The following is a 27,712-nucleotide window of genomic DNA, read 5'->3' as shown; positions in this document are numbered from 1 at the left end:
CTCTTTCTGATATGATGACATGACTTTTCTTGTAAGGAAAACAATCTCCTAAAAAGCTACAGAGTTCACTGATACTACTAATAACCAGGCCACATGTAAAGGCAAGGTGAACTAAATATGTCTTTTTTAATTATAAAAGCTTTAATCATTCACTTTTTTCTGACTTTATGATTTTTCTTCTTTATATATGCTCTCAAAATTCATGCTGGATAAAGGAGAATGAACAAGATTGCAAATTTAAACATACTTATCTGAGAAAAAGCAGATTTATAACCATATAATTATTTGCTTTGCCTGCTCAATGGTTGCTATTTAAAAATTTAATTCAACAAATATTTATTAAGGACTGTGCTAGGTACTGTGGATACAAAGATGAAAAGGAAGATAATATTACTCTCAAGGACACAAAATAGTATTAAAAATTTGGGAAAGGAGAAATTAATTTTAGCATCAAGGAAGTCTTCAGGAGGTGGCAACTGAACTGAGCCTTAAAGAAAAGCATAGAAGGTCTGTGCTGCATGTACTAGAGCAAGGGAGGTGAGGAGGGAGAACTTGCTTGAATGGATGAAAGTGGAAAGGGCAAGACAAGATCTGGCAAAAGCTAATCTTGCTATTTGATTGGAAGGTAGAGAATATGGAAAGTAGTTCTAAATGGAACTGAGAGGGTAAGGTAGAGCCAGACAACAAAGTGTCTTAAAGGATAGGATAAAGGGGCTTTTGTTTTGCTCTATAAACAATGTGGAGACATTGACAGTTTTTAATAAGTGAGTGAAAGGGTCAGATATGAATTAGGAATTTGGCAGTTGTTTGAAGGGAACTCAATTAAGTTAAATCATTAGTCCAGACAAGAAATAGTGAGGGCTTGAACTAGAGTGGTGACAAGGTAAGCAGAGAGATGTGAGAAATATTACAGATGGAATATGTGGAGGAGGGGAGAATCAAAAATGACTTTGAGGTTTTGAACCTGGGTGATGAGGGAGAAAGCAGTGCCATTAATAGAAATAGGGAAGTTGAGAAGAAAGGAAGGTTTGGGGGTAAAAATAACGGACTTCATTTTGGTTGGACATGTTGAATTTCAGGTACTTTTGGGGTATCCAGGCAGAAATGTCCAACAAGAAGGGGAAATGTGGAATTTAATCTGAAGGGAGAGACTGTTACAGGATTACAGAATTATAGAATGTTAGAAGCAAAGGGGATCCTCATCTGGGTCAGGCAATCCTACTAGGAAATTTTCGTATTAGGAAAATGAGGCTCATGGAGTTGGGGTTATTTGGTCAAAATCAAAAGAAGCTGAGTCAGAACTAGGAACTTAGGTTTCCTGATTCTCAAGCTGATGTTTTTTTCCACTCTCATTTGTCAGCAACTATCACAAAAAGAGCTTGTTTCCTCTCAATCTAGAGTTCTAGAAGGGGATGACTTTTAACGGCACCTCTTAGTAAGGCAGTGAACAAAATAACAGCTGCTATTATTCTTCACTTGCCAAAATTACCTTAACGATGAGGAGCTCAGACCCTCTTCTATCTAACTTCTTCCCTCCCCTGTCTGTATGTCACATGGACTCCTATTCTTCTCAACCTACCAACACTGATTTCCTGTTACTGCCACTGCTTCCATATTCTTATGCAGGTTTGAATTAAGGTATGGGTTGTTGTCCTTTGTTTTGGAGAGGACCAAAATGCCATCACCATGATAAAGTGAAGTTTCAGTGTACTGTGGATGATCAGACCAATACGAGGTCGGAATGTTCTACCACAGGTTGGGCACAGATAATTGGTATGAATTTTTGGGGTGGATACTCCAAATTTGTGCATCCTACGTTTACTTTGTGCTGTCTCAATTCTGCTGTGCTCATAGAGCACAACACCCTTTCTGATGTGGGCATGCCATGCTGAGCAGTCCTGTGCCAATGTCTCCCATGTTGCACAGTCAAATCCAAAGTTCTTGAGGAAGACCTCTCTGTATCTCTGTCTCACATGGATTCCTTCTTCTTCTTAACCTACCAACCCTGATTTCCTGTTATTGCCACTGCTTCCATATGCTTATGCAAGTTCTCATTATAGAAGCCTGTAGAAGAGTCTCCTGTAGGCACACTAACCTCTCCTCTTTTCTGCAGGAATTGAGAATTTACTTATCATCTGAATAAAATTCAATAAGGATTTATTAGGCACATACTACATGTAAGGCACTGTACTAGGCACTGGGGGTAAAAAGACAAAGCAAAAAACAATCCCTGCCCTCAAGAAGCTTATATTCTACTGGAGAGGAGATACAACATTTAAACAAGTGCAATATGATTTTAGGAGAGATACAGCATGAATAACCAAGGGGATAAGGAAAGGATTCCTTTAGGAGATAGCGGTCAAGTAGTACTTTGAAAAGAAGCTAGCAAAGGGAGTGTGCATTTTAGGTATAGGGAATTGTCTGTACAGTGGAGGAGGTAGGAAATGGTATGCTGGATTCTGGGGAAAATCAGGCCAGTTTGGATAGAAGAGAGATGAGGGAGAAGATGAAATACATCTGAAAAGATATGGATATGATATGAAATATCTGGAAAGATAGATTAACAACAGTCTGTGATGGTCTTTAGATGCCAAGTTGAGAAATTTGCATATTATTATAGAGTTATTAGGAAGCCACTGAAGATTCTTTGGTGGGAGGTGACATGGTCAGACTTTAATTTTAGGAAGATTATTGTTTGGGGGATGAAGGGAAAAAAAGAGACACTAGAAATAGGGAGACCACTTAGGATGCTATAGTAATAGTCTAGCAAAGAAGTAATAAAAACTGAATGAGTAGAAGCAAAGAAATGATCCTAAGAAGTATCATCTTATATTTTGAAAATAAAAATCAGTAAGATTTGAAATCTGATTGGATAGAGAGGTGAGTTTTGAGGGAAAGTCAAGAATACAATATTATTCTGAGGTTATGTATCTGGATCCCAGGAATGATGGTGATGCCTTTAAACAGAGACAGTAGGCATCATGTAGGACATAATGTCATATCTGTGATAAATCAAATATCCGATTTTGCCTTGGTCTTCTTTTCTTGTCTCTTGTCATTTCAATGACTTTTGTCATTGGCAATCACTCCTATGATTCAAACTTCCCCTCCTCTATTCTCTAATGGGGTATCCATTACAAGAGCACCCCAGACTCAAAATGTGTGTAACAAAATTTCTTCTCTTTATCCCCTAAAATTCCTCTTCATGATTATTTTTATACTTGGTACTGCTATTTATCCAGTTTCCCCTATTTACAAACTTCTCCGTCCTTCACCTTGTGTCTTCATGACCACATTTTTTGGGTTTTCTTGGCAAAGATAATGAAGTGGTTTACCGTTTCCTTCTCCAGTTCATTTTACAGATAAGGAAACTGAGGCAAACAGTAAGGGCCGGAGGCCAGATTTGAACTCAGGAAGACAAATCTTTCTGACTTCAGGCCCAGCACTCTATCTACTATGCCACCTAACTACCTCTCTTTTGTTGGTGTTGTTCAGTTGTTGTGAGTCATTTTCAGCCTTTCTTATACAGCTGCCAATTCTTATCAATTATACCTTTGCAAAATCTAACATCTATCTTGTCTGTTCTCTCTGCCATCCTTTGTTACCACAGCCCTGAACTATTGTAAGAGATCCCTAATAGATCTTCCCACTTCCACTCTTGATATTTTCTAACCCACTCTTTACACCATTGCTAAAATAACGTCCTTTACCCAATCCTCCTCTTTTCATAAACCTTCAAATGTCTCTACCTGGCATTTATGGCCTTGCACAATCTAGCATAATGAGGCTTTTTTTTCTAAGACCTCCAGGCAGTAACTGGGATCAATGAGGTTTAGGGGAAGCTGGTAAATGTGTGTAGGCATACACTTCCAGAGTCCTTAGGTTTCAGTTTCTTTTATCCTTAAGGACACTTCTTGCTGTGAGTCTCATAGGTTTAGAGTGGAAAAAAAAAGTGGCACCTGTCCAAGATCTGTTTTGAGTTTTCCTTTTGAGTGCTGCTGCAGTTGAAGGCCATTTCCTTGCTCCTTCCCTCCTTCTCTTCCTCTCTCTTCCCTAAGCCATTGCTGAGGAAACCTTGATGAATTCTAAAGCTTGCCAAATCCTTCCCTCTTCTACTTACTGGAAGGAAGTGTAGGAGGGAGGGAAAGAAAGGGGAGTCAATACAAGCTGCAAAGAATCCTGCAGCTTGCTCTTTCAAAGCCTTTTATAGCTAATTTTTTTTATGATGGATGATTGTTTAAATAAAGCATGTAGCCATTAAGAAAGGAAACAACAAACTGTTTAAATCTATGAATGTCAGCTAGCATATGAGGAACAGAGATGAACGTTTCCTGTTTGGAGTAATTTTTATAGCAAATTCTAGATCTTAAAGAACCTGAGGCCAGCTGCAGCTGAACAACATAGGAGAGAGATCAGGCAGATGAAAGGGGAATTAGGCTGAGTGTGTGGTTGGAGTGCCACTTGATGGCCAAATAATATATTACACTTCTTTGATTAGTGAATTTCAACAAAGCTCACTATTTTCTCTAAGTCAAGGTGGGGACTGATCAAATTCTGAAAACATTTTTATTCAATCAGTCAGTTAAAGACATCTTAATGACAATTTAGAAGGAATGGTTGGTTGAAATGAAATGACACTGCAAAAGAAGTGGATTGTGATTAGTTGATGATATTCATTTGTACCTTGTGAGACTTGGATAAAATAGCAAGTCAGTCTGGAACTTGACCTGAAGTTAGCCCAGTAGTGGAAACAGTTTTAACCAAGGTCCTCAAAAGGGAATTGTATGGGGTTGGAAGTCAGGGGAGACCTTCTGTTTCTTCATCTTCCCTATCCACAGGATGACCCTGTAAATTTCTAAAAGTTAGAAAATTTCAGACTTCTCGTGAGCATCCCTAACAGTGTTCTCAGAACAATGATAGCAACATCTGCATTAGGAAGCAAAAATATATTAGATGCCCTGAGAAAAGACAACTTCATAACTCTACTAGAACCCAGCAGAAACCTGCTCCCTGCTCAAGGGGAACTTCATGAGTACCTTACAAAAAGGAAAAAAGGACTTCCAGAAACTAAGAGGTCTGAGTTACCCTGTCTCCACATGTACTCTCTAAGCTTGAGCCCACTTTCCCCTGCGTGCTCTATGCACTTGTGAGTGAATATACCCCTGGTTTAGGGAAATGTTTGTACCAACTATTTATACTATACCAACTTAGTAAATTGCCGTTTTAAAAAGATAATTAAATCTGTGCTGCAGTCTGACAATACAGGAGAGAAATCAGGCAGATGATTAGGGAAAAAGAAAAGAACCTATATCTTCTGAAATATTTATTGCAGCTCTCTTTGTGGTGGCAAAGAACTTCTGATGGGATGCTTGGGTGCATGTGCTTGGACCCCAATTCTAAAATCACATTTCTCTTTAAAAATCACATTTCTCCCTAGCCTCATAACACTATCTCAGGCAGTTTCTCCCCAGCCCAAGGTCACAGCCTGCCCCAGCAACAACTGTTATTTCCCTTTCTGATACAGTAGCCAGCTGCACCTATAGAACTTATTAGTTTGAACCGGCTGTGTGCTGGCTGAGCTGGCTGTGTAATGGGTTATAACAACATTTACTACTCACTGACCAATTATATGTACCCTAGACTTAGGCATATATGTACTCCCTTACATTGATCTTGTCTAAGAAGACATTGATAAGAGCAGCCTGGTATTCCTTAGACAGCCTTGATCATTAGTTGACTTAGTGACGTTTCAAGCCTAAAACCAGACCTCCATGTAGCGCCCCCTTCTACTATTTTCTGATGAACTCTGGGTAAAATACCTGTGCAGTAGATACTAAAAGTGCATGTTCCTTTAAGAACTAACCATTCCTTAACTAGTCCCTAATCCCACCCTGAATCACTTAGTATATTTGGCACATATTTTACTATAGAATATCCTGTATAAACTTTCCCTACACCCCTCTAAGGTTGCAGGTTCCCTAAGAACTCTTGCCTGCTGAAAACTGTAATAAATCTTTACCTTGACCTTAAGACGTATCTTAATACCTCTTGAGTCCGGCAATTCATTCCAGGTGACCTGCCCCTATGATCCGGTCTTTGTGTGGGTCTCACCCTTCCCCTTTTCCAGCCCTCATCATTTCCAGTTTAAATCTGTAATTTCAGGGATGCCTGTCATATGGGGAAGGGCTGAACAAGTTGTGGTATATGATTGTGATGGAATACTACTGTGCTATAAGAAATGATGAGCTTGCTGATTTTAGAAAAACATGGATAGACTTGTATGACATAATGAAGAGCAAAATGAGCAGAACGAAGAGAAAGTTGTATACATTAATAGCAATATGGTTTTAAGAACAACTTTGAATGACTAAGTAATTTTTACTTTTATAAATACCCAAATGAACTAAAAAAGGAATTATGAAGGAAGAAGCTATCTGCATCCAGAGAAAGAACTGATGAATAAAAGTATGTATAGAATGATTTTACACATATGTACATATTTGTGTCTAATGGTAGCCATCTCAAGGGTAGAGAAGGGAGAGAGGGAAGGAAAAAAAAGAAAGTTACACGATAACCATTATATATTTAAAAGGGATGGCAAGATGTATATATACTAGATTTGCAGTTTCATGTGCAATCACTTTTCTTTTTGTTCTACTATGTTATGGAAATGCTTGTTTTATTTCATAAATTAAAAACAAAATAAATAGATATTAAAAAAAAATCTGGCTTACTAATTGATGTCAACTGACATAATAACAGTGGAGGAGTCACACTAATGGGGGCTCATGAGCTATAGTACTATAAAACTATCCCCCAAACCCTCAATTATCCCTGAGGGAGAAGTAGCCAGCTCTTCTTGAGTGTTCTTTTTCAGTAGAAAAATTAGTAGATTAGATAGCTGAGAGGAAAGCCTAGAGAAAACAATGTCAGAAAAGACAGAGGAGATAGTATTAAGAAGGAAGGAATAGTTAGTAGTGTCATTTTTTGCAGAAAGATCTAGAAAGATGAGGAAGAGAAAAAGTCACTGGACTTAGCAACTAAAAGGTCACTCACTTGTGACCTTGGGAAAGAATTATCAGTCAATGGGGTAAGAAGCCACATTTTAAGGGGGTGAGGGTTTGAGGAGCAAGGGATTGAGATATAATTGGGGAAGGAGAAGTTATAGTCTAAAAAAGTTTTATTTTGTAATAGTTCATTAAAGGGAACATGCGTCAATATATCATGTTTTTAATAATGCTGAGGAGAAAAGATTTGATATGTTAAAAATAACTTCATAATGGTTCAACAAATTTTTAACTGTTTTAAGTAACAAACTCAATACCTTACGATAAGTTTCTGCTCGACAAAGATAGCTTTGAATATACAAAGGATCAACTTTTATAGCCTCTGTAAACTGCTGGATTGCTTCAAAGTACTTGTCCATATGCAACAGGTATATGATGCCAATATTTATAAAAGCAAAAGATATGCTTCTAAAAAGAAAGGAATACAAAATTCATCAATTTGGTTATTAATAGTATCTGTTACACCAAGTTGCCTCCATAATCCTATATGCAATAAGATGTTTTTCATATCCATGTAACACAATATTGTTTTAAATGCTTAAATTTTGGAAAAGATTATATACATTAACATGACAAAAATTCCATTCAAGGTAAAGGAATGAAAGAGCCCTTTCTAATGTAATAAAGACTCTATGCTACTATTTGCTACCTAAATATAAAGGTTAAGAAATTGCCACAAGAGCTGTTCATGTGCCCTTGTGGGAGCTCAAGGGCCTTCCCTCCCCTAATTACCATCATATGGGAAAACATATGGGAAATCAGAAATAGAGACAGCAAGAAAGGTATCAAGATTTTATGGATAAGGGAAGACTTTATGACCAAAGAAGACACAGAAAGCATTACAAAATATAAAATAGATCATTTTGATTATATAAACTTAAAAAGTTTTTTCATAAAGAAAATTAATGCAACCAAATCTTAAGGAAAACAGAAAAGGCCTCATTTTTCAAATATAGAGAACTGAGTAAATTTATAAGAATACACGTCATTCCCCAACTGATAAATGGTCAAAGGATATGAACAGGCAGTTTTCAGACAAAGGAATGAAAGCTATCTACATTCATATGAAAAAAAAAAGCTCTAAATCACTATTGATCAGAGAAATGTAAATTAAAACAACGCTGAGGAACCACTTCACACCTATCAGAGTGGCTAATATGACAAAAAAGGAAAATGTTGGATGCTGAAGGGAATATGAGAAAACTGAGACACTAATGCACTGATGGTGGAGTTGTGAACTGATCCAACTGTTCTGGAAAGTAATTTGGAACTATGCCCTAAAGCATAAATCCAGCAATACACTGCTAGATCTATATCTCAAAGACATCTAGTAAAAGAGAAAATGACCTATTTGTACAAAAATATTTATAGCAGTTCTTCTGTGGTAGCTAAGAATTGGAGGTTGAAGCGTTCATCCAACCTAGCATTTTTATCTTTGACACTAACACCATGGGATATTTTGTGATAAAACATGGTAACTGTTTTTTAACTATATTTAACCTTAAAAAGATTATAACCCAAAAATCTTTTTAATAATTTTTGCAATCTATGCAACTTTAAAAATATATTAAATAAAAAACATTAAAGTTAAGGATATCTTACTTTTACAAGTATTATCATAATCTAATAATTCTATAACTGCCTCTTTTCCTTGTGTTTAATAATCTTTGATAAATATAAAACAAAGTAGTCATAACTTATTTATTCTATCCTCACTTAATCTTCATATAAGAAGAGAAAAAGGACCTGTCTAGTTCAAGTACACTTTCAAAGTCAGCAACTGCCAGCCCCCAGCAACTCATTTCTGTATACAAGATGCCACGGTGTAGAAAAGCAGGAAGATTCTCAATAGAATCATTGATGAGCACTAAAAAAACAAACAAACAAACCCATGTATTTTGATTATTTAAATCCTAAGTAATCATATGTGAATGACATTTTACTTTAAGCTTTTTCATATTCTTTTAAATTTTTAATCAGTAAGAATAAAGATACCACACCCAATTTATAGTACCCAAAATGGATCTAACCAAAATGTTATTTAGCAAGAAAACAAATCAAGATAATACCTAGGAATAGCTTTTCTTACCTGAAATGGAGGAGGCAGAAGAGAAAGGTCTGAACATGAGATTTTCTGAGTGTGAGGAATTCCCAGTGTGGGAACTTCTTCCACTGATGCAAATCAGCAATTTGCCAATAAGCTCATAGTGCTAAGAAATATGTTGGGGCAAGTTTTGAATCCAAACCATCTTGACTCCCTTGCCCTCAGGACAAATATAGAGCTATTAATAAAGTATTTCTAGATTCAGTGGATTGTATAGTTAGAAGGGATCTTGGAACTCATTGAGTTAAATGCCTTCATTTTACAGATGAGGAAATTAGCTATTGTTGCTCCTGGTTGAACATATCCCAACATGCTATAGTCAGGGTAGTCTACAGTGCCATTGTGTTGACCTCATTGTTGTATGCCGATGAAACATGGACAGTCTACCAGCTCCATGTCAGGAAACTCAATTGCTTCCATTTGAACTGTCTTAGGAAGACTCTGAGGATCACCTGGCAGGATAAGGTCATTGACTGAACTAAACTGCCAAGCATTCATACTATGCTTCAGAGAGCACAACTCCAATGGGCTGGCCACGTTGTTCGAATGCAAAATGCATGCTTGCCAAAAGCGATATTTTATGGAGAACTTGCATGGGGCAGGTGATCACATGGTGGTCAGAAAAAGTGATACAAGGACACTCTCAAGATCTCTCTCAAGAACTTTGGATTGTGCAACATGGGAGACACTGGCACAGCACTGCTCAGCATGGCGTGCCCACATCAGAAAGGATGTTGTGTTCTATGAGCAAAGCAGAATTGAAATAGCACAAAAGGAAATGTAGGATGTGCAAATTTGGAATAACCACCCCAAATGTTCACACAGACTATCTGTGCCCAATCTGTGGTAGAGCATTCCAAGCTTGTATTGGTCTGATCAGCTACAGTCATACACCTTGAAACTTCACTTTATCATGGTGATGTGATTCTGGTCCTCCTCCAGAATGAAGGAGAACAACTAACCAGCCCAACACCTCCTCATTCATGGGCCAAGGGAATGTTATTCCAGCTTCTTTGTGGATCAGATAACTCTCCAAATCATTTCTCATAAGCTCTCCCAGTATATTTACTTTGACTAGTTAGCCAGAGGACACACTGAGTTCAAAGCAAAGGCATTTCATAAAACAGAATAGTAATAAAACTCACAACAAAATTTTCTCTGCATTAACCCCAAACCTGTTATCTCCTAAATGCACACATCAATTGGAATACGTAAGTGGGAAGCAATGTGGTGAGGGCAGCCATGTAGAAAATATATGTGCCCAAAGAACATGCATAAAGGCAACTCATGACTCTTACACTTCAAAGTTATTGCAAGTACTTTTCTCTTTTTATACTCATTAGATCTATTTGTTTAACCTTAAGCAAGAAAGGAATAAATTATTAAGATGACCTCACAATAGGTCTAATCTAAAGAGAGTTAGTGTGCAAGGAGGCCACTTCCTCAGATTTTTGTGCTGGTACAGAAGGGAAATTAGAAATTCCTGGGGCAACTAATATCCAGAAGGATAGGAGGAAAGGCATCTAGAGAGGAAAATATGTGGCAAATGGGAAAGAAAATGATTATGGGAAAGACAGAGGGTAGAACCATACTACATGATTTGGGACACAGAGAATTTTCTGCCATGAAGCAATATCCTCATTATATCTCTTAACAAATTCATACATCTAAGAGTGATGCTCAACAGAAAAAACAAAGGATAAAAAGAACATATTTGCAAGGCAATGATATAGAAACTGATTAGAAGAGGGAACCCAATCTAGGCACTATGAAAGCTTTAATTTCATGAGAAATATAGAGAAGGTAAAGAAAGAGTAAATAAGTGTAATGGTGCCATTGAAACCATCACCTCCCACTGTAGCCTCAATTATTTATCCAGGTGAGATCATCTATCAGTCAACTAGTTACTCATAGGCCTTGGGCCACAGGTTCCCAACCTGAGGTCCATAAACTAGGAGTAAAAAAAATTTTGATAACTATATTATTATACTTAACTATAATTAGTTTCCTCTGCAATCCTATTCGCGCATTTAAATCATTATTCTGAGAAGGGTCCATTGATTTTATCAGACTGTCAAAACAAAAATGGCGGTGTAACCCTTGCCTTAGTGCTAAAAGGGACTGGAATTAAATTACAAAAGAATCATATTTGGACAGGCTAAACCTAACCATGCCCCAGGGACCATCTGCAAATTATCAAATAAATTAATAAAGTATTTATTTCTACAAATTGGAGCAAGTGTGACTTTCCAACACATTCCTGAAGAGGAACTGGTGGGATGAGTGGTAGCAAAGGCACCAGTGGGGAGCTTCAGCTTCAGCTTTGACCAAGTGTCTTCCCTGAGAATGCGATAAGGCTTACCCTGAAAGGACCAGGGTCTCACATGGCAACCTGGGCCATCTCCAGTCATCCTGATGAATATCAGGCCACTGGCCCCAGATGGCTCAGGAGGAGAAAGTGAGGTTGGTGACTTTGCACAGGCCTCCCTCAGTCAAATCAAAGTCAACTGCAAGTCATGTCATCTTCTTGCTGTCATAGTCCTCTTCCAGAACGATGGACAAACACAACAACAATCCCTGTCCTTTACAGATGGATAATTCTGCAAGTTTTGCAGTAACAGGAGGATTTTGAACTTCCTATCTTTTCTTCATTGCCTTAGCTATATCTCTAGCAGTGTCTGTGTCAGGATTCAACAACAGGTGACTGAAGACTCACCACATGTAGGGGGAATTTCTTCAGCAAGAGAAAAATATTTCCCACACCCAGGTGCTGTAAATTACCCCTCTGTCACACATATTCCCTAAGCTTGAGTCCACTTTCTGTTGAACTCTGTAGGTACTTGTGGAAGAGCATGTCACTGATTTTTTTTGAGGGAGAGGAGGAATATTTTATACCAACTATTCTTACTGTACCACCTTTCTAAAAGTTACATAAGATTGGTTTATAAAAATGATTCTTAACTGATTTAGAGGGAAGCTCACCAGTGGGAGTTCATAATGATGGCTTTAGTGAATTATCTCTTACCCCTCAGTAGCATTCCTAGTACCCTGAGGGAATATAGATAAATTCTAAGAACCCAAATCTTCTGCAGGAGTGGGAGTGGGAGTTGGGATAAAGAACCTCAGAGTTTACATTAATGACATGAGAATATAGACCATGAATTAAAAAATCAATGTTTGGGACTATTAACAAAGAAAAGTTGTAGAGGAAAAGAGGAGAGAGAATTTTGAATGAACTATTTAACTGATAGGGGAAAAATAAGGAGAAAAAGAAAATTCAATAAATAAGTTAAAGAAAGATAAGTCAACAAATTAAGAAAATTCTAAAACCAGGGAAAGGATTGACAAATAAGAAAGGGAGCAGTTGAGAGTGAGAGGAAGAGAGTCTGTAGGAACAGGGTTGCCTTAAAGTAGGCTAATCAAAACTCCTCATAGGAACAAGGTACTGAATTGAAAGAAAAAAAAAATCCTAATTCACAAAAACCCTTCTAATACTAGAGACACAAATGGAGGAAAATATGAGCTAAACTCTAACAAACCTCCATAACTAACATGGGGTCTGCCTCCATACTCTAGGACCAAACAATATCCAACGTGGACTGGTAATGTTTAGCCACCAATTCCCTGTTTAACTCACTTTTAAGTTTAACTTGTATTATTAATGTTTTAAGTTTAATTTGTATTATTAACATTTTCTACATCATTTTTTTCGGCCTAAACATTCAAGAAAACAATAAATTAAGCCATGGTTTGTAAGATTTGCTGATTTCTGAGATGTAAATGCTCACGGTGAAATTTAACAATAAGTTCTTATAAGCCAATATGAATTAGCCCTAGCACACTCCTGGTCAAATTGTTCTTCAGGATATTCAGATATACCCTGAGAAGCTGATGAGTATTCTTTTCTCTATTGCAGTTGGCTTGAGTCCTTACAATTGTGTTTATCCTATTTTTAAGGACTAACACTCTGGTTCCATTTAAGCACATAACACCCATTAGCTTTTACAAAGGAATATTTACTTCAAATATAAAAAATAAACATTTTCCATAATATCTTTGGAGCATACTCTCCCCTATACCATCAGGTTGTCTGGGGGAGTAGGTTTAAAAATTAGCTCAGTTTCTACAAACGTTGGTTCCACCAAGGTTAGGTCCAGATATGCTATTCCTACTGGGTGAGTCTTCTGGATGCTCTAAAATTTCCTCTTCCCAAAGAGGAAAAGGTCACTCTAGGCTCCTTGATGCTGCACTGGCTACAAAGGTGACCTATCTTCCAATTTCTGGATTTCTATAGTTTGCTCTCTCTATTTGTGAAACCCCCAAGGTCAAAGATTCCTCTCCCATCACTAGAATGAAGAATAAGAAACAAAAGGCCAAGAACCAAGGCCTGTTTCTCAGGGGCAAATGGCCTCAGAAGGGAAGATGGCTTTAAAGACTTATCCTTTACTGCTCTGTTTTTGTGTTTCCTCTGATGTGAACAAAGGGAAAGCAGCTGAAGCTCATGTATTTTTGAATGCCTTTGTATACTGTCAAAGAGCCTCCCACTCATCACATGGCTACTAACCCAGAACAGTTGCCAATGTCTGCAGAACAGTTCTTTTATGTATCATCATAATTCACCTTGAAGCTTAGTGTCCTCTATGTGGAAAGGTTGCATCAGCAGAGTAAGCTGATGGGGTCTGTACATGCATTAGGCTCCATTACAACTCTACATATAATGGTCTAAATAATCTAATAAAAGGAAAGTATGACTTATCAGTTAAGAACATAATCTGTTACTTATAAGAAATAATCTTAAAAGCAAAGATGTCCACAGAAAAAAACAGAGAGAAAAAAAACCCCAAATTTACTATGCATAAGCTGAATCACAAAGAAAGTAGGAATTGCAATCATGTTATCAGACAAAGCAAAAAGAAAAATTAAAAATATAAACAGAGACAAACAAGGAAATGACAATGTTGAAAGGAATCAAAGACAAATAAATCAATATTAATATTAAATTTATATGTTCCAAATGACAGCATCTAAAGTCACAAATAAAAAAAAATTGAAAGAAGACATAGATAATCATATGATAATAGCAGAAGACTGTTTCTCTTACAGTGTTGGACGAATCTAACAAAAACATTAACAAAAGGAAAAATACAGAATTGAACAAATTGCTGAAGAAATTAGATGAAAGACGTGATGTCTTTTGAATGGGACTGCTGTAGAAGATGATTTAAATTTTTTTTTACTTTGAATTTAAAACACCAAAAAAAAAAAAAAAAGGGAGGGGGAGTATTTCCATATATTCAACAGAGCATGAAAAGATTTCACATGAAACCATAAATATCCACTTCATACATGTTTTTTTAAAAAAGTTCATAATAAATTCTAAGCATTACTTTTAAAACTGTCCTGCTTGTCTATGCTTTCTTCTGAATTTCCTTCTTTTCTCTTCTGTGAATATTAAAAAATAGTTCAATGCTCCTTTTTAATCATTATTGCTAACCCTTTCCCTCATAATCCTTACTCCATTTTACTAAGGAAAAATGTGTATAGGAGTGACCCTTGTAAAAAATAAGCATTGTCAAGTAAAAGAAATCCACATAGACACCATATTCAAAAATATATGCCTTTGTTTTTCTTTATCCTGTTGTTTTTATATATTCTCCTGATTCTGCTCATTTCACTTTGTGTCATTTCATACTATCTACTGAAAAAAATTAATATTGTGGTGTCTCATTTGATAATTAATGTTATTGTAATATACATTTTTTTTTTCAAAACCCCCATCTCTTAACTCAAAAGGAGACCTCTCCCAGCCCCAGCTATGGCATGGTTGAGGAATGTGATGGCATCTACTCCCCCAAGGCATTTGCTCCTTCACCAGCTTTGGGCTGGGTCCCTCCAAATGGACCCCTTAATTCTGTTTTCTGTAGACAGAGAACCAGCTGCCTCTAACCGTGGGACAAGCCTCCTGTCCTTGCATTTTAATCAAGATTTCAGGCAACTTCCTCTGCAATGGGAAGCCAAAACCAGGTGTGAGTTAGTCAAGTCAAGATTACTAGAGGAAGCTTTCTCTCATGGAGCAACTGGCATTCCTAGAGTGTCAAAGAGGGTATAATCAGCCATACCTGGGATCAACTCACATACCAAACAGGATCGTCTTCCTTTTGTTGGAGGGGTCCCAGTGATGTACTGTCAGATCAATCAGAAGGAAGACACTCTGGATTTAAAGGCCTACTGACCCTCAGTTGGGGTCTTTGATAACTGAGACATACCAATGACCTAAATTTATTGGTTATTGCTAGCCTAACTTATAAATTGATTGGTCATGCTTGAATATTGTGTCTTGGAATTTCGTTTGACATTACAAGTCTCTGAAATAACTTCTTTCATCATATCTTATAGCAAATAACTTTCCATTACATGAATGTACTACAATTTGTCCAGACATTTCTTAATTTTCCAAGAGAATTCAATTACTCTGACTTAAATGTTGATTCTTTAATCTTCTTTAATCTTTCCTTCAGAATCAAGAAATTTGTTTTGCTTGTGACTGCCTGGTATTATTTTCCCTCTTAACTCTTCCATTCCTGCTTGTTTTCTTGGTGAGTTTAAGGTATTTCTATACTTGTGTGTATGTGTGTGTGTTTAACTCCTCTTTTTCTATTTCATGAAATAGTGAGATTCATCTGATATCATCCACTTCTTTCTCCCTATTTGTGTAATTCTTTTACTCTCTGTTTCTCATCTATAAATTCTCATTAACAGAACCAATCTATCTGCATGGTCTGTTTTTCTTATTTAACTTCCTAAACAGTCTTCAAAGACATGAAAATTCTAAAGGAACACCTGCTACTTTTCTTTCTACTAGAATGTTAGTATACATCATCACACTTCTAGTTTATTTTTCTGCATTTCTCTGGACTCTTGTTTACATTTTAAATTTACTACTTAGATTTGATCTTTTCATTAGAAATGTCTGAAAGTTGTCTGTTCCATTATAGGCACATATTTTCCCTGTACGATTAAATAAGCTTTTCTGGGTAAATTATTCTTGTTCGTAAACCTATAACTTTTGACTTTTTGAATGTTGTATTCTTAGAGCTCTTCAACTTCTAGTAGTTTTCAGATGTTGTCTGATTCTGACTGTAGTTACTTGGTACTTGAACTGCTTGTTTCTAGATGCTTGTAACATTTTTTCTTTGATGTGGGATCTCTGGATTTTGACTTGGACATTCCTGGGACACTTCTTTTTGGGGTTCTTTTCAAGAGGTAATTGGTAGACCCTTTCCTTACTTTGCCCTTTGATTTTAATAGATCTGAACAGTTTTCATTGGTGATTTGTTGACATTTAATATTCAGGCATCAAAAAAATTGATTTTCATGGAATCCAATAAACTGAAAGACTATGTTTTTAATGGACAGAACAATTACCACAAGACAATAGAAATGAATGCTGAAAAATTACAAAAAAAAAGTTTGATCACAAAGAAAAGATATGAGAAGACAATTCCCTCCATTCCTTTGCAAAATAGAGGTGTCCGTAGGTGTAGAACATTGCATATGTTGTCAAATTTCTCAAAGTGTATAAGTTTTGCTCATTTTCTGTTCCTTTTTTTCTTAAAAGTGTTTTTATTGTTATAAAGAATGGTTCTCTGGAGAGACTAAAGGTAAGAATACAGACAGAAGTTTAGAAAACATAAAATCAAAAGATATCAGTAAAAATCTATTTTTCAAAAAATCATATGAACTTTAATTCAGATCTTAAAGATATGATGCACAACTACTAAATTAAAAAAATAATAAAGCAAAGCAGGGAATGATACAAAAAAGTCCAAAATTTCAAAACAGAAACAAAAAAGCATTGAATGAGAGAAGCCACAAATCACCACAACAGTAATCAAGGAAATATTAAGTAATGGAAGAAGATGATGGGTAACTCATCTAAGAAGCATGAAGAAAAGGGAGACACAGAAAACGTTCTCAAAGGAGAGGAGGTATATACATCTGCAGTAAGAGAAGTGAGTATAGGAGACCACTTTTATTGTAGCTCTATAGATAATATCTCACTCCAGGAAAAGGGATGTATGACTTCCAAAGGGCTGCCAGCACCCATCTTGACAGGGGGGACACACAACAAAAGAGAGAATAGCATGGCTTAGGAATTGAGATAAATGACCAAAGAAGGTGATAGGAATAGGCTTCACAATATGGAATACAGATTGATCCCTCTAACATGACACAGTTTACACTTAAAGAAAACAAAAACATGATAATGGCAGGATAAAGGAAGGATTTTGGGGATGATAAGGGAGGGATCTTTATGGGAATGAGAGGATTGGGGAAGGTTCCATGGAGGGAGGGCAAGGTGGCTGGTAGAAATGAATTAGAGGAGTCAGGAGGGATAGGAAGGAAGAGATATGCACAAGCATAAAAACAAGGATCAGGTCTAGAATTTGTTAGGGAAAGTATATGTTTGTATATGTACATATGTGCGTATGTATGTATGTATATTCATGTACATGTGTATGTATATATTTATATAGAAATATATGTGCACTTTAGTTGTAAGCTTTTTGTGATGGGAGGGAAGGGAGAAAAAAGAACAAAGAAAAAGTGTACAGCAGAGAACAGAAGAAAACTTAGAAGGAAGGAAAGAAAAGATGGTCAGCTCTCAACACAACATGTAGTATTTGTCATACAGGCTTTCTTGAAATGAAAATTTATTGCTATACATTTTCAATGCTCTCTTATGTTCTGCTGTGCACATGATGTACTTTTTTCCCTCTTCTCACTTTGGAGAGCCTGCTGTATAGATTCTTCGATCTGCTTTTCTAAAAGGAAAGCAAATCTTTAGGGGTCAACAACCACTTTAATCAAAAAAACAAATCATTCCTGTAGTTCAGGGGGAAAAGTCAGAACCCTGAACCTCAGAGAAAATAAAGAGAAATCAAAGATCAACGGACATGGCTTCCACCAGTCTGACATAAGCAATACATACATCACAGATCAACAGACATATCCAGCTGTCTGACCATTACCTACATACATAGTTACCAGAGAGAGAAGCACCAACATCTGGGTTTTCAAAGCTGGGGTAGGGTGGGGATGGGGCTTGGGGGGGGCGCTGCTTAATGGCTTCCTACACTGTCATCTGGCACATAAACCTTCTTCCAAAGACTAAGCCCCAAAGTAAAATCTTACCTGAGAGTTCTTACACATTTTTCAGAGCCAGAGAGCTTCACAACCCTAGAGAACCAGTGCCTCATTAACAAAAGATGTAGTCCTTCCTACAAATCTTCCCAGGCCCATTAATGGGTGGAGAAGATCTTCTTTAATCACATTATTCAATCAAAGGTACTTGATTATACTAAAACAAAGACAGCAAAAGATCCTACTTTGCTTGCCATTACAGTATTTAAGCTTATAAAATTTCTTTTATTTTTTTCTATTCAGTATTTGAGTTCTGGTGTTTGAGCCTAAAGTTAAAAAAAAAGAAAACATAAACAATGAACAAAGTAAAGTTAGTATATGCATGAAATGGCATAACACCCAAATTAACAAAGGAAAACAAGTGAATTGCAAAAATGATACCGATAGTAATGCAATAATATTTAGAGACATGTCTCCTAAATGGGAATCTTAAAAAATATGTGTGTGTGTGTGTGTGTGTGTGTGTGTGTTAATCTCAAAAGGCAGAAAAAAATAGATCATATACTGGGAGACAAATGTTGAAAAAGCAGAAACTCTAAATATATAATTTATAAATGGTAACTTAATAAAAATAATAACTACTACATGGAACACAAGTAAAGGATATCAATCTAAATGGAGACATAATGACATCTTGAATAATGTATAGGTAAAAACATCATAGAAACAATGAATAACTGTGAAATGGAATGATGAGATAATATGCTAAAGTTTCTGGGATGCAATTAAGCTAATTTTCAGAGGAAAAAGTATGTCTTCAAAAGCAGATAAAAATAGGAAAAATGAGGATTAGTCGACAATATAAAATATTTTAAAAATTAGATCAATAAACCCCCCAAAAATATAAAAAGGAAAATCTTGAAATTAGAGAATTGAAAATCATTTCCTACTGCCTACAAACATGCCCATGTCTCCCAAAGTCTGAATAACACTCATTTGATCCTTTGAAGCATCCCTAATATCAGACTATTATGCTATATCTCTTCTGTAGGTATACCCCTCAAAAAGGTCATCTACAATAGGTACCTCTACTTTCTCCTTACTCTCTTCTTATCCCCTTACTTACAACATTATCATTCCAACAAAACCGCTCTCTTCAAAGTCACTAAGGATCTTTTACTTGCTGAAATCAATGACTCTCTACTCTCATTCTCCTTGATCTCCTTTGACGTTGTTGATTGATTTCTCCTCCTTGATATTCTCCTCCTCTCTAGGCTTTGTCAACACCACTCTCTCTTGGTTTTTCTCCAACCTATCTAAGTGCTCATTCCGTCTCCTTTGTTGAATCCTCCTCTAGATCATGCCCTCTAACTGTAGGTGTCCCTCAGGGTTCTGTCCTTCTCTTCTCTCTCTACACTATTTCACTTGGTAATCTCAACAGCTCCTATAGTTTAATTACCATCTCTATGCTGATGTTTCACAAATCAACCTTTCCTGTTCCAGTCTTCCTGCTAACAGCCAATCTTTCATCTCCAACTACCTTTCAGATATCTCTAACTGGATGTATCGTAGACATCTTTTATTTTCTTTCTAATTTATTTATTTATTTTTAGTTTTCAACATTCATTTCCACAAGATTTTGAGTTCCAATTTTCTCCCCATCTCTCCCTTCACCCACCCCAAGACACTGTACATTCTGATTCCCCCTTACCCCCAATATGCCCTCCTTTCTATCACACCCTTCCCTTCTCTTATCCCCATCCCCTCTATGTTCTTGGAGGGCAATATAGATTTCTATACCCCATTGCCTGTATATCTTATTTCCCAGTTGCATGTAAAAACAATTTTAAGCATTTGTTTTTAAAACTTTGAGTTCCAACTTCTCTCCCTTCCTCCCTCCCCACCCATCCCCACTGAGAAGGCAAGCAATTTGATATATGTCATACATTTGTATTTATGCAAAAGACTTCCATAAAAGTCATGTTGTGCAAGACTAATTGTATTTCCCTCCATGCTATCCTGCCCCTCATTTATACTATTATCTCTTTTGACTTCGTCCCTCCCCTAAAGCGTTTACTTCTAATTACCTCTGCCCCTCTTTTGCCCTCCCTTCTGTCACTCAGTGAGATTGTTCTTTATTCTGGTTAGAGGTCCTATGTATTCTTTAATCTATTTTAATCTATATAACTTCCCCAATGTTTGTTTCTTGATTTTCTTTTTTAAACTGTTACTTTGATAAAAAATGTGAACTAGCTATTCATGAGATGGTTTTTCCTATGATTAGTATGTGTTTGAAGGGAACTAAGCTTCTCTATATAAAAGCTAATATTATCCCCTCCCTTTGAGTGATAAGGGAAAGTGACATTGACCCTGACCCAAAGCATTGGACCCCTAGACTCCAACACATGAAGTGTGGAAAATAGATAATTCTAGCTTTATACCCCTCTTGGAACTAGGTGAAGGACCTAGTCGGAAGAATCCTCCTTCTCCCAACAAAAGTAGAAATCATAATCCCTTGGGAATGGAGTGGGCAAGATACCCAATCAAATAAACCATTCGTGCTACACTTGAGTCAAATGCTTTATATTTAGACAGCAACTACAAATATGTTACACTAGGTTGTAAGCAAGCTATGCAATACAGAAAATTGTTTTGTGAATTACCATTTTACTGATTTAGTTGACAGTAAATTATAAAATAATTCATAATACCACATACCTAGAGTTAGTGCCTCCAACTTTTAGAATACGAATTAGAAAACTGACCTGACCTAATGATGTTAATATTAAAAGTATAATCTGGCCACTTTATGTTAGCATCCTCCTAAATGAAAATAAAGAGCTAGACAACAACAAATTATTCTATTTTGGTCAACTAAGCTTTATATTAACATAATGCAAGTAAAAGTGAAGAAATAATACCTGATACACTGAAATCCTGAAGAGATTTATTTTGGTTACTTCTTCGCAATATACAGCCTCTATAATAGAATGCCACCCAATTATTAGGATCTAAATGAATTGCAGCTGAAAGGTCTTCAGTTGCTTCTCTATAGTGGCCTTTTTTAAAAAAAGCTCTTCCACGATATGTCCTAGAGTTATGGAATAAAAGTTATATTTTAATATATATTTCTCCATTTTAGAAGATTGTGATTTCTTTTGCATGTAGAATATTTTTTGTTTCTGCATTTTTCTCACGAGCTTTTCAATATTTTATTGATAACTTTTGTTTTTACATTGCAATCATTTCTGGATTTACTGTTCCCCAAACTCATCCTCCCACCCAGACAACCAACACAAATCATTTGTGATTGGATATGCAATATTCTGCCCACTTCCCATACACATAGATATACACACATCCCTGTCTGTGTATACACCCCCCCATATACACATATGTATATGTGTGTGTGTATGTGCATGCGTGCGTGTGTGTGTGTGTGTATGGGGACAGGCAGGCAATGGAAGACTGAAATGGAAGAGTAGGAGGGAGATCTTTCCCTAGAATGTAAATGCATATTTGCATTTTGTGTGTAAATGTGTATATACACATTCAAGACCCATTCTCTAATAGACTGGAGTTCAAAAGATATGAATAGACAATTTTCAAAAGAAAAAAAATCTAAGGTTATCAATAGCCATATGAAAATAAAGCTCCAAATCACAACTCTGGGATTCCACACTGGGAAAAATGAAGCAGAGAAAAAACTATAGACTAACATGTCTATAATAATAGACTAATATGTACACAGATATGTGTATATATACATGTATGTATATGTATGTATATAGTATAATAGCTAGATCAACAGAAAAATTGCTCTATAGATCAATAGATAGTACCCTTCTGAGATCATTCCCCCAACCTGTGCTCACAGGACTGGGATTGGATCTCCAGAGGGCTGCTGCTAAAGGTTCTAAAGTTAACCCTATAGGCTATACTCATGCTCCTGAGCATCCGCCAGCGTTCTTCCTTTTAACCATCAATCACTACCTTTTGGAATTTACTAAAATGGTATAGCAAATAAGATAGGGAATAGATTTGTGATTTCATTGGTGAAAACTCCCTCTCACTTATCTGAAACTTACAGTCTTAAAGAGTTGATTAGAGCAATGGTGTCAAAATCAAATAGAACTGATTTTGTGGACCACATATTGACTATGTCAAACAGTCAATCAATAAACATTTATTTATCACCAACTATATGTCAAGCCCTGTGCCTAGTGCTGGGGTTACAAAAAGAGTCAAAAGATAGTCTCTGCCCTTAAGGAACTCGCAATCTAATGAAGAAGGCAAAAAGCAAACAAATATGTACAAACACGCTCTTTACAGGAGAAATAGGAAGTATATAAAAGAGGAAAGGCACTAGAATGAAGTGATTGGAGGGGCTGGAAAAAACTTCATGTAGAAGATGAGATTTTAGTTGAGGAAAAAGGAAACCGTGGAAACTAGTAGATAGAGATGAGGAGGGAGAGCATTCCAGACATGAAGGATAACCAGGGAAAATGCCCAGAGTTAAGAGAGAGAATGTTTTGTTTGATAAATAACAAATTAACAATATTAATATTTATAATATTTTTATTTATTTTGTTAAAAACTTTCCATCTACATTTTAAATCTGGTTCTGAGCGTGCTAAGGAATTCTGGTTGTGAGTTTAACACCTCTGACCTAAAGCGCTCAGGACTTAAGTTGCCCAAGGTAAGACAGCAGATATGTATCAGAGATAAAATGTGAATCTAGGTTTTCATGACTTTGAGGCCAGCTCTCTCTCTACTACGACATGCTGCCTATTGTGAAAACAGTTGGTACAAAATCTTTGACTTCAAATCCTAGAGTATATTCTCCCCTAAATACATATATAGAAATAGAGGGATCAAACTTAAAGTACAATGTAATAAGGCACATATGTAGGCAACACTGTGGCAAAGGGGTAACTCACGCTGCCTGGTACTGGAAATTCTTTCTTCTTTTGTAAGAGTACTCATTCTGCCCTCTTCTGAGTGAGTCACTCAGTTGGGCTCTTTGAAATAGATAGAATAGAAATTCCTTCTTTGGGTGACCATCTGCCCACATCCATTTATCATCTATGTATCTCATGACTAATGACTGGGTATGCTATTGACTATGCAGTCTCTCCAGTGGTTATAGTTCTTAAGTCTTTCAAAGTTTTTTTTTACATTATTATAAGTGTTATAGAATTTGTTTTACTACTTATGTTCACTTCACTCTGCATCCATTCATATAAATCCTTTCAGGTTTTTCTATATTTATCCCTCTCAATATTTCTTACAGAACAGTCATATTTCATTACATTCATAAGCTAATAACTCAGCCATTCCTCAGTGGATGAATGCCTACTTTGCTTTCAGCTGCTTGATACAACAAAAAGTCCTGCTATAAATATCTTTACAAATATGCCTTCTTTCTCTGATCACTTTGGGATAAAGTCTAGTAGAAGTATTGCTGAGAAATATGGAGTATGAATACAGATTGAGGCACACTATTTTCTTTCTTTTCCCCCTTTCTTACGTTTTTTTCCCTTTTGTTCTGATTCTTCTTTCACAAAATGACTAATGTGGAAATATGTTTAATATGAATGTACATTTATAGCCTATATCAGATAGTTTGCCATCTTGGGGGTGGAGGAGGGAAAGGAAGGAAGAAAGAAGAAAAATTTGGAACTCAAAATATAAAAATGAATGTTGAAAACTATCTTTACATGTAATTGGAAAAAATAGAATACTATTAAGTGGAAAAAATATTGCTGAGTCAAAAGATAGGGACAATTTAATTACTTTTTGGATATAATTCAAAAGTATTGTCCTAAGTGGCTGAACAAATTTCCGGTACTACCAACAGTATATTAATATACTTGTCTTTTGACAGTTCTTCCAACAACTGACATTTTCTTTTTTATTATCTTTGCAGATTTCATAGTATGCAAAAGCACTTTTAATGCATTAAATCTACATTTCTTTTATTATTGTTTTGCATCCTTTTAAAATATATGGTTATTGGTAGTGAGTACCACTTTTAAGAATTGCCATTTCATATACTTCGACCAGGTAGAAAGAGGTTACATGACTTGCCCAGGGTCACACAGACAATAAGTGACTGAGGTTAAATTTGAGCTGAGGTCTTATTTTTCTCTGATTTGCTGTGAATACATTTTATTTTTGATATTTAGAATTTGACAAACCTTTTTTTTTTTATTAAATTGGCTGGCAATTTATCTATTTGATTAATTTTTTAAGGCTCTTAGTTTTATCAGTTCAATGTTTTTTCTCTTTGTTATTTTCAATTTTGATTATATGTTCTGTAATTTTTAGAATTATTTTTTTTGTTTCATTGAACATTGGAATTTGTCACATTTCTGTTTTAGTTGCGTGCCTAATTGCTTTGTTCTCTTTTATTGTGTTACAGATATTACTTTTCTCTAAGGATTGCTTACACATTGCATCAGAATGCTTTATGTTTCCTCATTGCCTTTTTCTTTAATGAAGTAATCTGTTGTGTCTATGACTTGTTCTCTGTTCCATCAATTCTTTAAGATTAAATTGCTTAGTGTCTACTTGTTTCTGTTCTTTCTTCTAAGTCCCATTTTAGAATTTAATTTTTGTTGTGTTGTGATCAGCAAAGGATATGCTTAATATTTCTACCTCGTTTATTTATTAAGTATTTATTACTCAGTACATGGTGAGATTTTGTAATTATGCCACGCTTAGCTGAGAAATTCTTCTTTAATCTTCTCTATTCTCACATTCTTTTCTATTTTTATGCATTACTCACTAGAGAGCTATCACAGCTAACCTTCCTAAAACTGCATTCAGATTCTTAAATTCTTTGTTTTTTTCTTAAATTTTTCCATCTGAGTTGGAGCACAGAAATTTCCAACCTTTATGATAGTTTTGATGTCCATATACCCATGTAATTTTATAAACTTTTTCTTCAAGTATTTATAAACCATTAAGTATATATAATATTAATTATTGATGTTTATTTATCTATTATGCCTTTAAACATAAGTGTAACTTCTAAGCTTAGCTTTAAAAAAAAAATCTATTTTTTGCTGTCTCCTTGTCTGAGATCATCATTGCTACCCCTATTATTAATTTGCTTCAAGTGTAATTGATTTTTTAGCCTTTACTTTTAACTCTATCTGAATATCTGAAGTGTGTGCATGTCTTTTTTTTGGGTAAATATGTTGTATTCTGCTTTTGAATTTATTCTATTTCCTTTCTCTGTTTTATGGGTGAATTAATCATGCTCATATTCACTCTTCTGATAGTTAATTCTGCATTTCCCTCTATCATAAACTGATAGTTTTCCATTTCCTCCTCCCAGCTCCCTCCTTAAAAAACAGAATGGGTTGGAAACAGAGAAGGAATCTAATCAATAATAGTAATGTTATTGAATTTGTCTGTTTCTTCTCCTTTATCCCCACTTTCTTCAAAACAATTTCAGTTTATTATGCTTCCTTTCTCCCTTTTACATTTTTCCTCCATGATACATCTTCAAACTACTTTGTTTTGCTTATTACTTATTTGCTTATTACTTCCTTAAATCTACTGTATTATATTGCTTTCCCCTTTACCTGACCTCAGTTGAGTCTCTGTTGGACTTAATATATCTCTACACCAAACTGTATGTCTGTCATGAATATACACACACTCCTTTATCCACGTTAGAAAAGAGATAAGATGATCATTACCTAACATCATCCTCCATTTTTGTATATTCTTCTACTTTGTGCACCCCATTATTTGAAATAGTAACTTCCTCTTCTTTCTCAAAATTCTCAGTTCATCCCAAATATATTCCTTTTCCTCATTAATTCTCTCCTACCTTAAAAATAACAAAACAGAACAAAACCTTTCTCCTGCTCTCTAGTTCTCTTTAAATGGTGGTGAGGAGACTGTTTCGAATAGTTTGGATTTGATGTTGGGTTAGACATTTCCCTATAGTATATTTTAAAGAAACTTATGTGATTGTTGTGTGGTATGGAAATAACATTTGAAGGGCTTTTTTCCTTCTTTATTCAGTGCTAAAGTAAATTGCATGAAATAACTTAAGGACATATATTGATTCAAATTTGATTGATTTAATCATTGAGTGTCTTACCTTTCCTTAGAAGATATGTTCTTAGTTTTAGAAGCATTTTTCACATAATGCCTTCATTTTTTCTTTATGTAATTTTTACTCAAGAAGTCAATTTAAAAACTAGTTAATGTCAACAGAAACAGAGATTCTATCTTTGGAAATAATTTATATCTAAATTCCATATTATTTCTTTCCTATTCTGAATTTGAAAATTCTTATTTCTACCCTAATTTCATATTTTCTTCTTCCAGTTTTATATTTCCTTTGAATAATCTGGAGCTGCTTGTTGCTTTTCTGAGATATATGACCTCTGCAGAGTCCACACAAGTCCTTTCTTTTCATCTGGGAGCTTTAATTCACTTTCTTTCAAATATGAAACTTTTTAACAGTGTTTTGGACTTTCTTTGTATTTTTACTCATTTTTCTTTCTATCTATGAATTTATTTTTGTTTTCTTTCTCTAACACTTTTTAATGGATGGTGTGTATATTTTTTAGCATAGAAGTAGCTATGCAGCTCAATGGATAGAGTGTTGGAAGACCTGAGTTCAAATGTGGCCTTAGACACTAATTCGCTGTGTGACACTGAGCAAGTCACTTAACCGCTGTTTGCTTTAATCCACTGGTGAAGGAAATGGCAAAACACACCAGCATTTTTGCCAAGAAAACTGCATGGACATATTGGCAAGCTTCTATCAGTGTGTGGGTTGATTAGCAGAATCAATTACTCACTTATGGCTGACCCTTACCCTCATGTGGGTGGCACCTCTGGTTTCCAACTCCTACCTTCGTGCTTGACTTTTTAGTTACTGCTCTCAGCACCCTTCTGTCCCCCCACCCCCAAAGAACGACTTCCTTACAAGAAAGGAGTAAAAGAACAAAGGTGTGCTGAAGCAACTGATTTCAGAAGAGTTTACTTATCTCTCTTACCTCACAACCTAGAAGCTCAGTTGTGACTTAAGTTTCTTTCAATCTTTATTCACTTGATCTTTTTTTTTTTTTTTTTACTTTTCTGAAGTTCTAAATATACGAATCAATAAAATCTCCTTTTTGTCTGACTCTGAGTCCCTGTGCTGGGAATGTTCCCAACAGTTATAAATTTCTTTGAATATCTCTACTTCTGTTTTTTCTGTCTCAGTCTTTCTATCTGTCTGTCTCCCTCTGACAGCAGCTGGATTTCTAGTCTCCTTTCCTTTGAGAAGTTCTTTCCTATCTAGCCTGCGACTATGGGCAGCACTCTTCACTGCCCTAATTTTCTTTTCCTTACTCTTTTCCTTATTTCTAGTTCTTCTCCCTTT

General features: G+C 35.7%; 1 protein-coding gene across 6 annotated transcripts in view; it reads right to left on the bottom strand.

Annotated features, from left to right (window-relative positions):
* TTC6 (tetratricopeptide repeat domain 6) overlaps positions 1-27,712 on the bottom strand; it is a 299,343-nt gene that overhangs the window by 104,425 nt on the left and 167,206 nt on the right. For all 6 annotated transcript variants that reach the window (XM_072629756.1, XM_072629755.1, XM_072629759.1 and 3 more), the window contains 3 exons: positions 21,237-21,406; positions 8,814-8,934; positions 7,325-7,475 (listed from right to left, as the gene is read on the bottom strand). In XM_072629756.1, coding sequence (XP_072485857.1) covers positions 7,325-7,475; positions 8,814-8,934; positions 21,237-21,406 — 442 coding nt within the window. The remainder of the gene's footprint in view (positions 1-7,324; positions 7,476-8,813; positions 8,935-21,236; positions 21,407-27,712) is intronic.

Source organism: Notamacropus eugenii, chromosome 1 (assembly GCF_028372415.1).
Source record: "Notamacropus eugenii isolate mMacEug1 chromosome 1, mMacEug1.pri_v2, whole genome shotgun sequence".
NCBI lineage: Eukaryota > Metazoa > Chordata > Mammalia > Diprotodontia > Macropodidae > Notamacropus > Notamacropus eugenii.
This window is presented reverse-complemented; position numbering and strand designations above follow the sequence as displayed.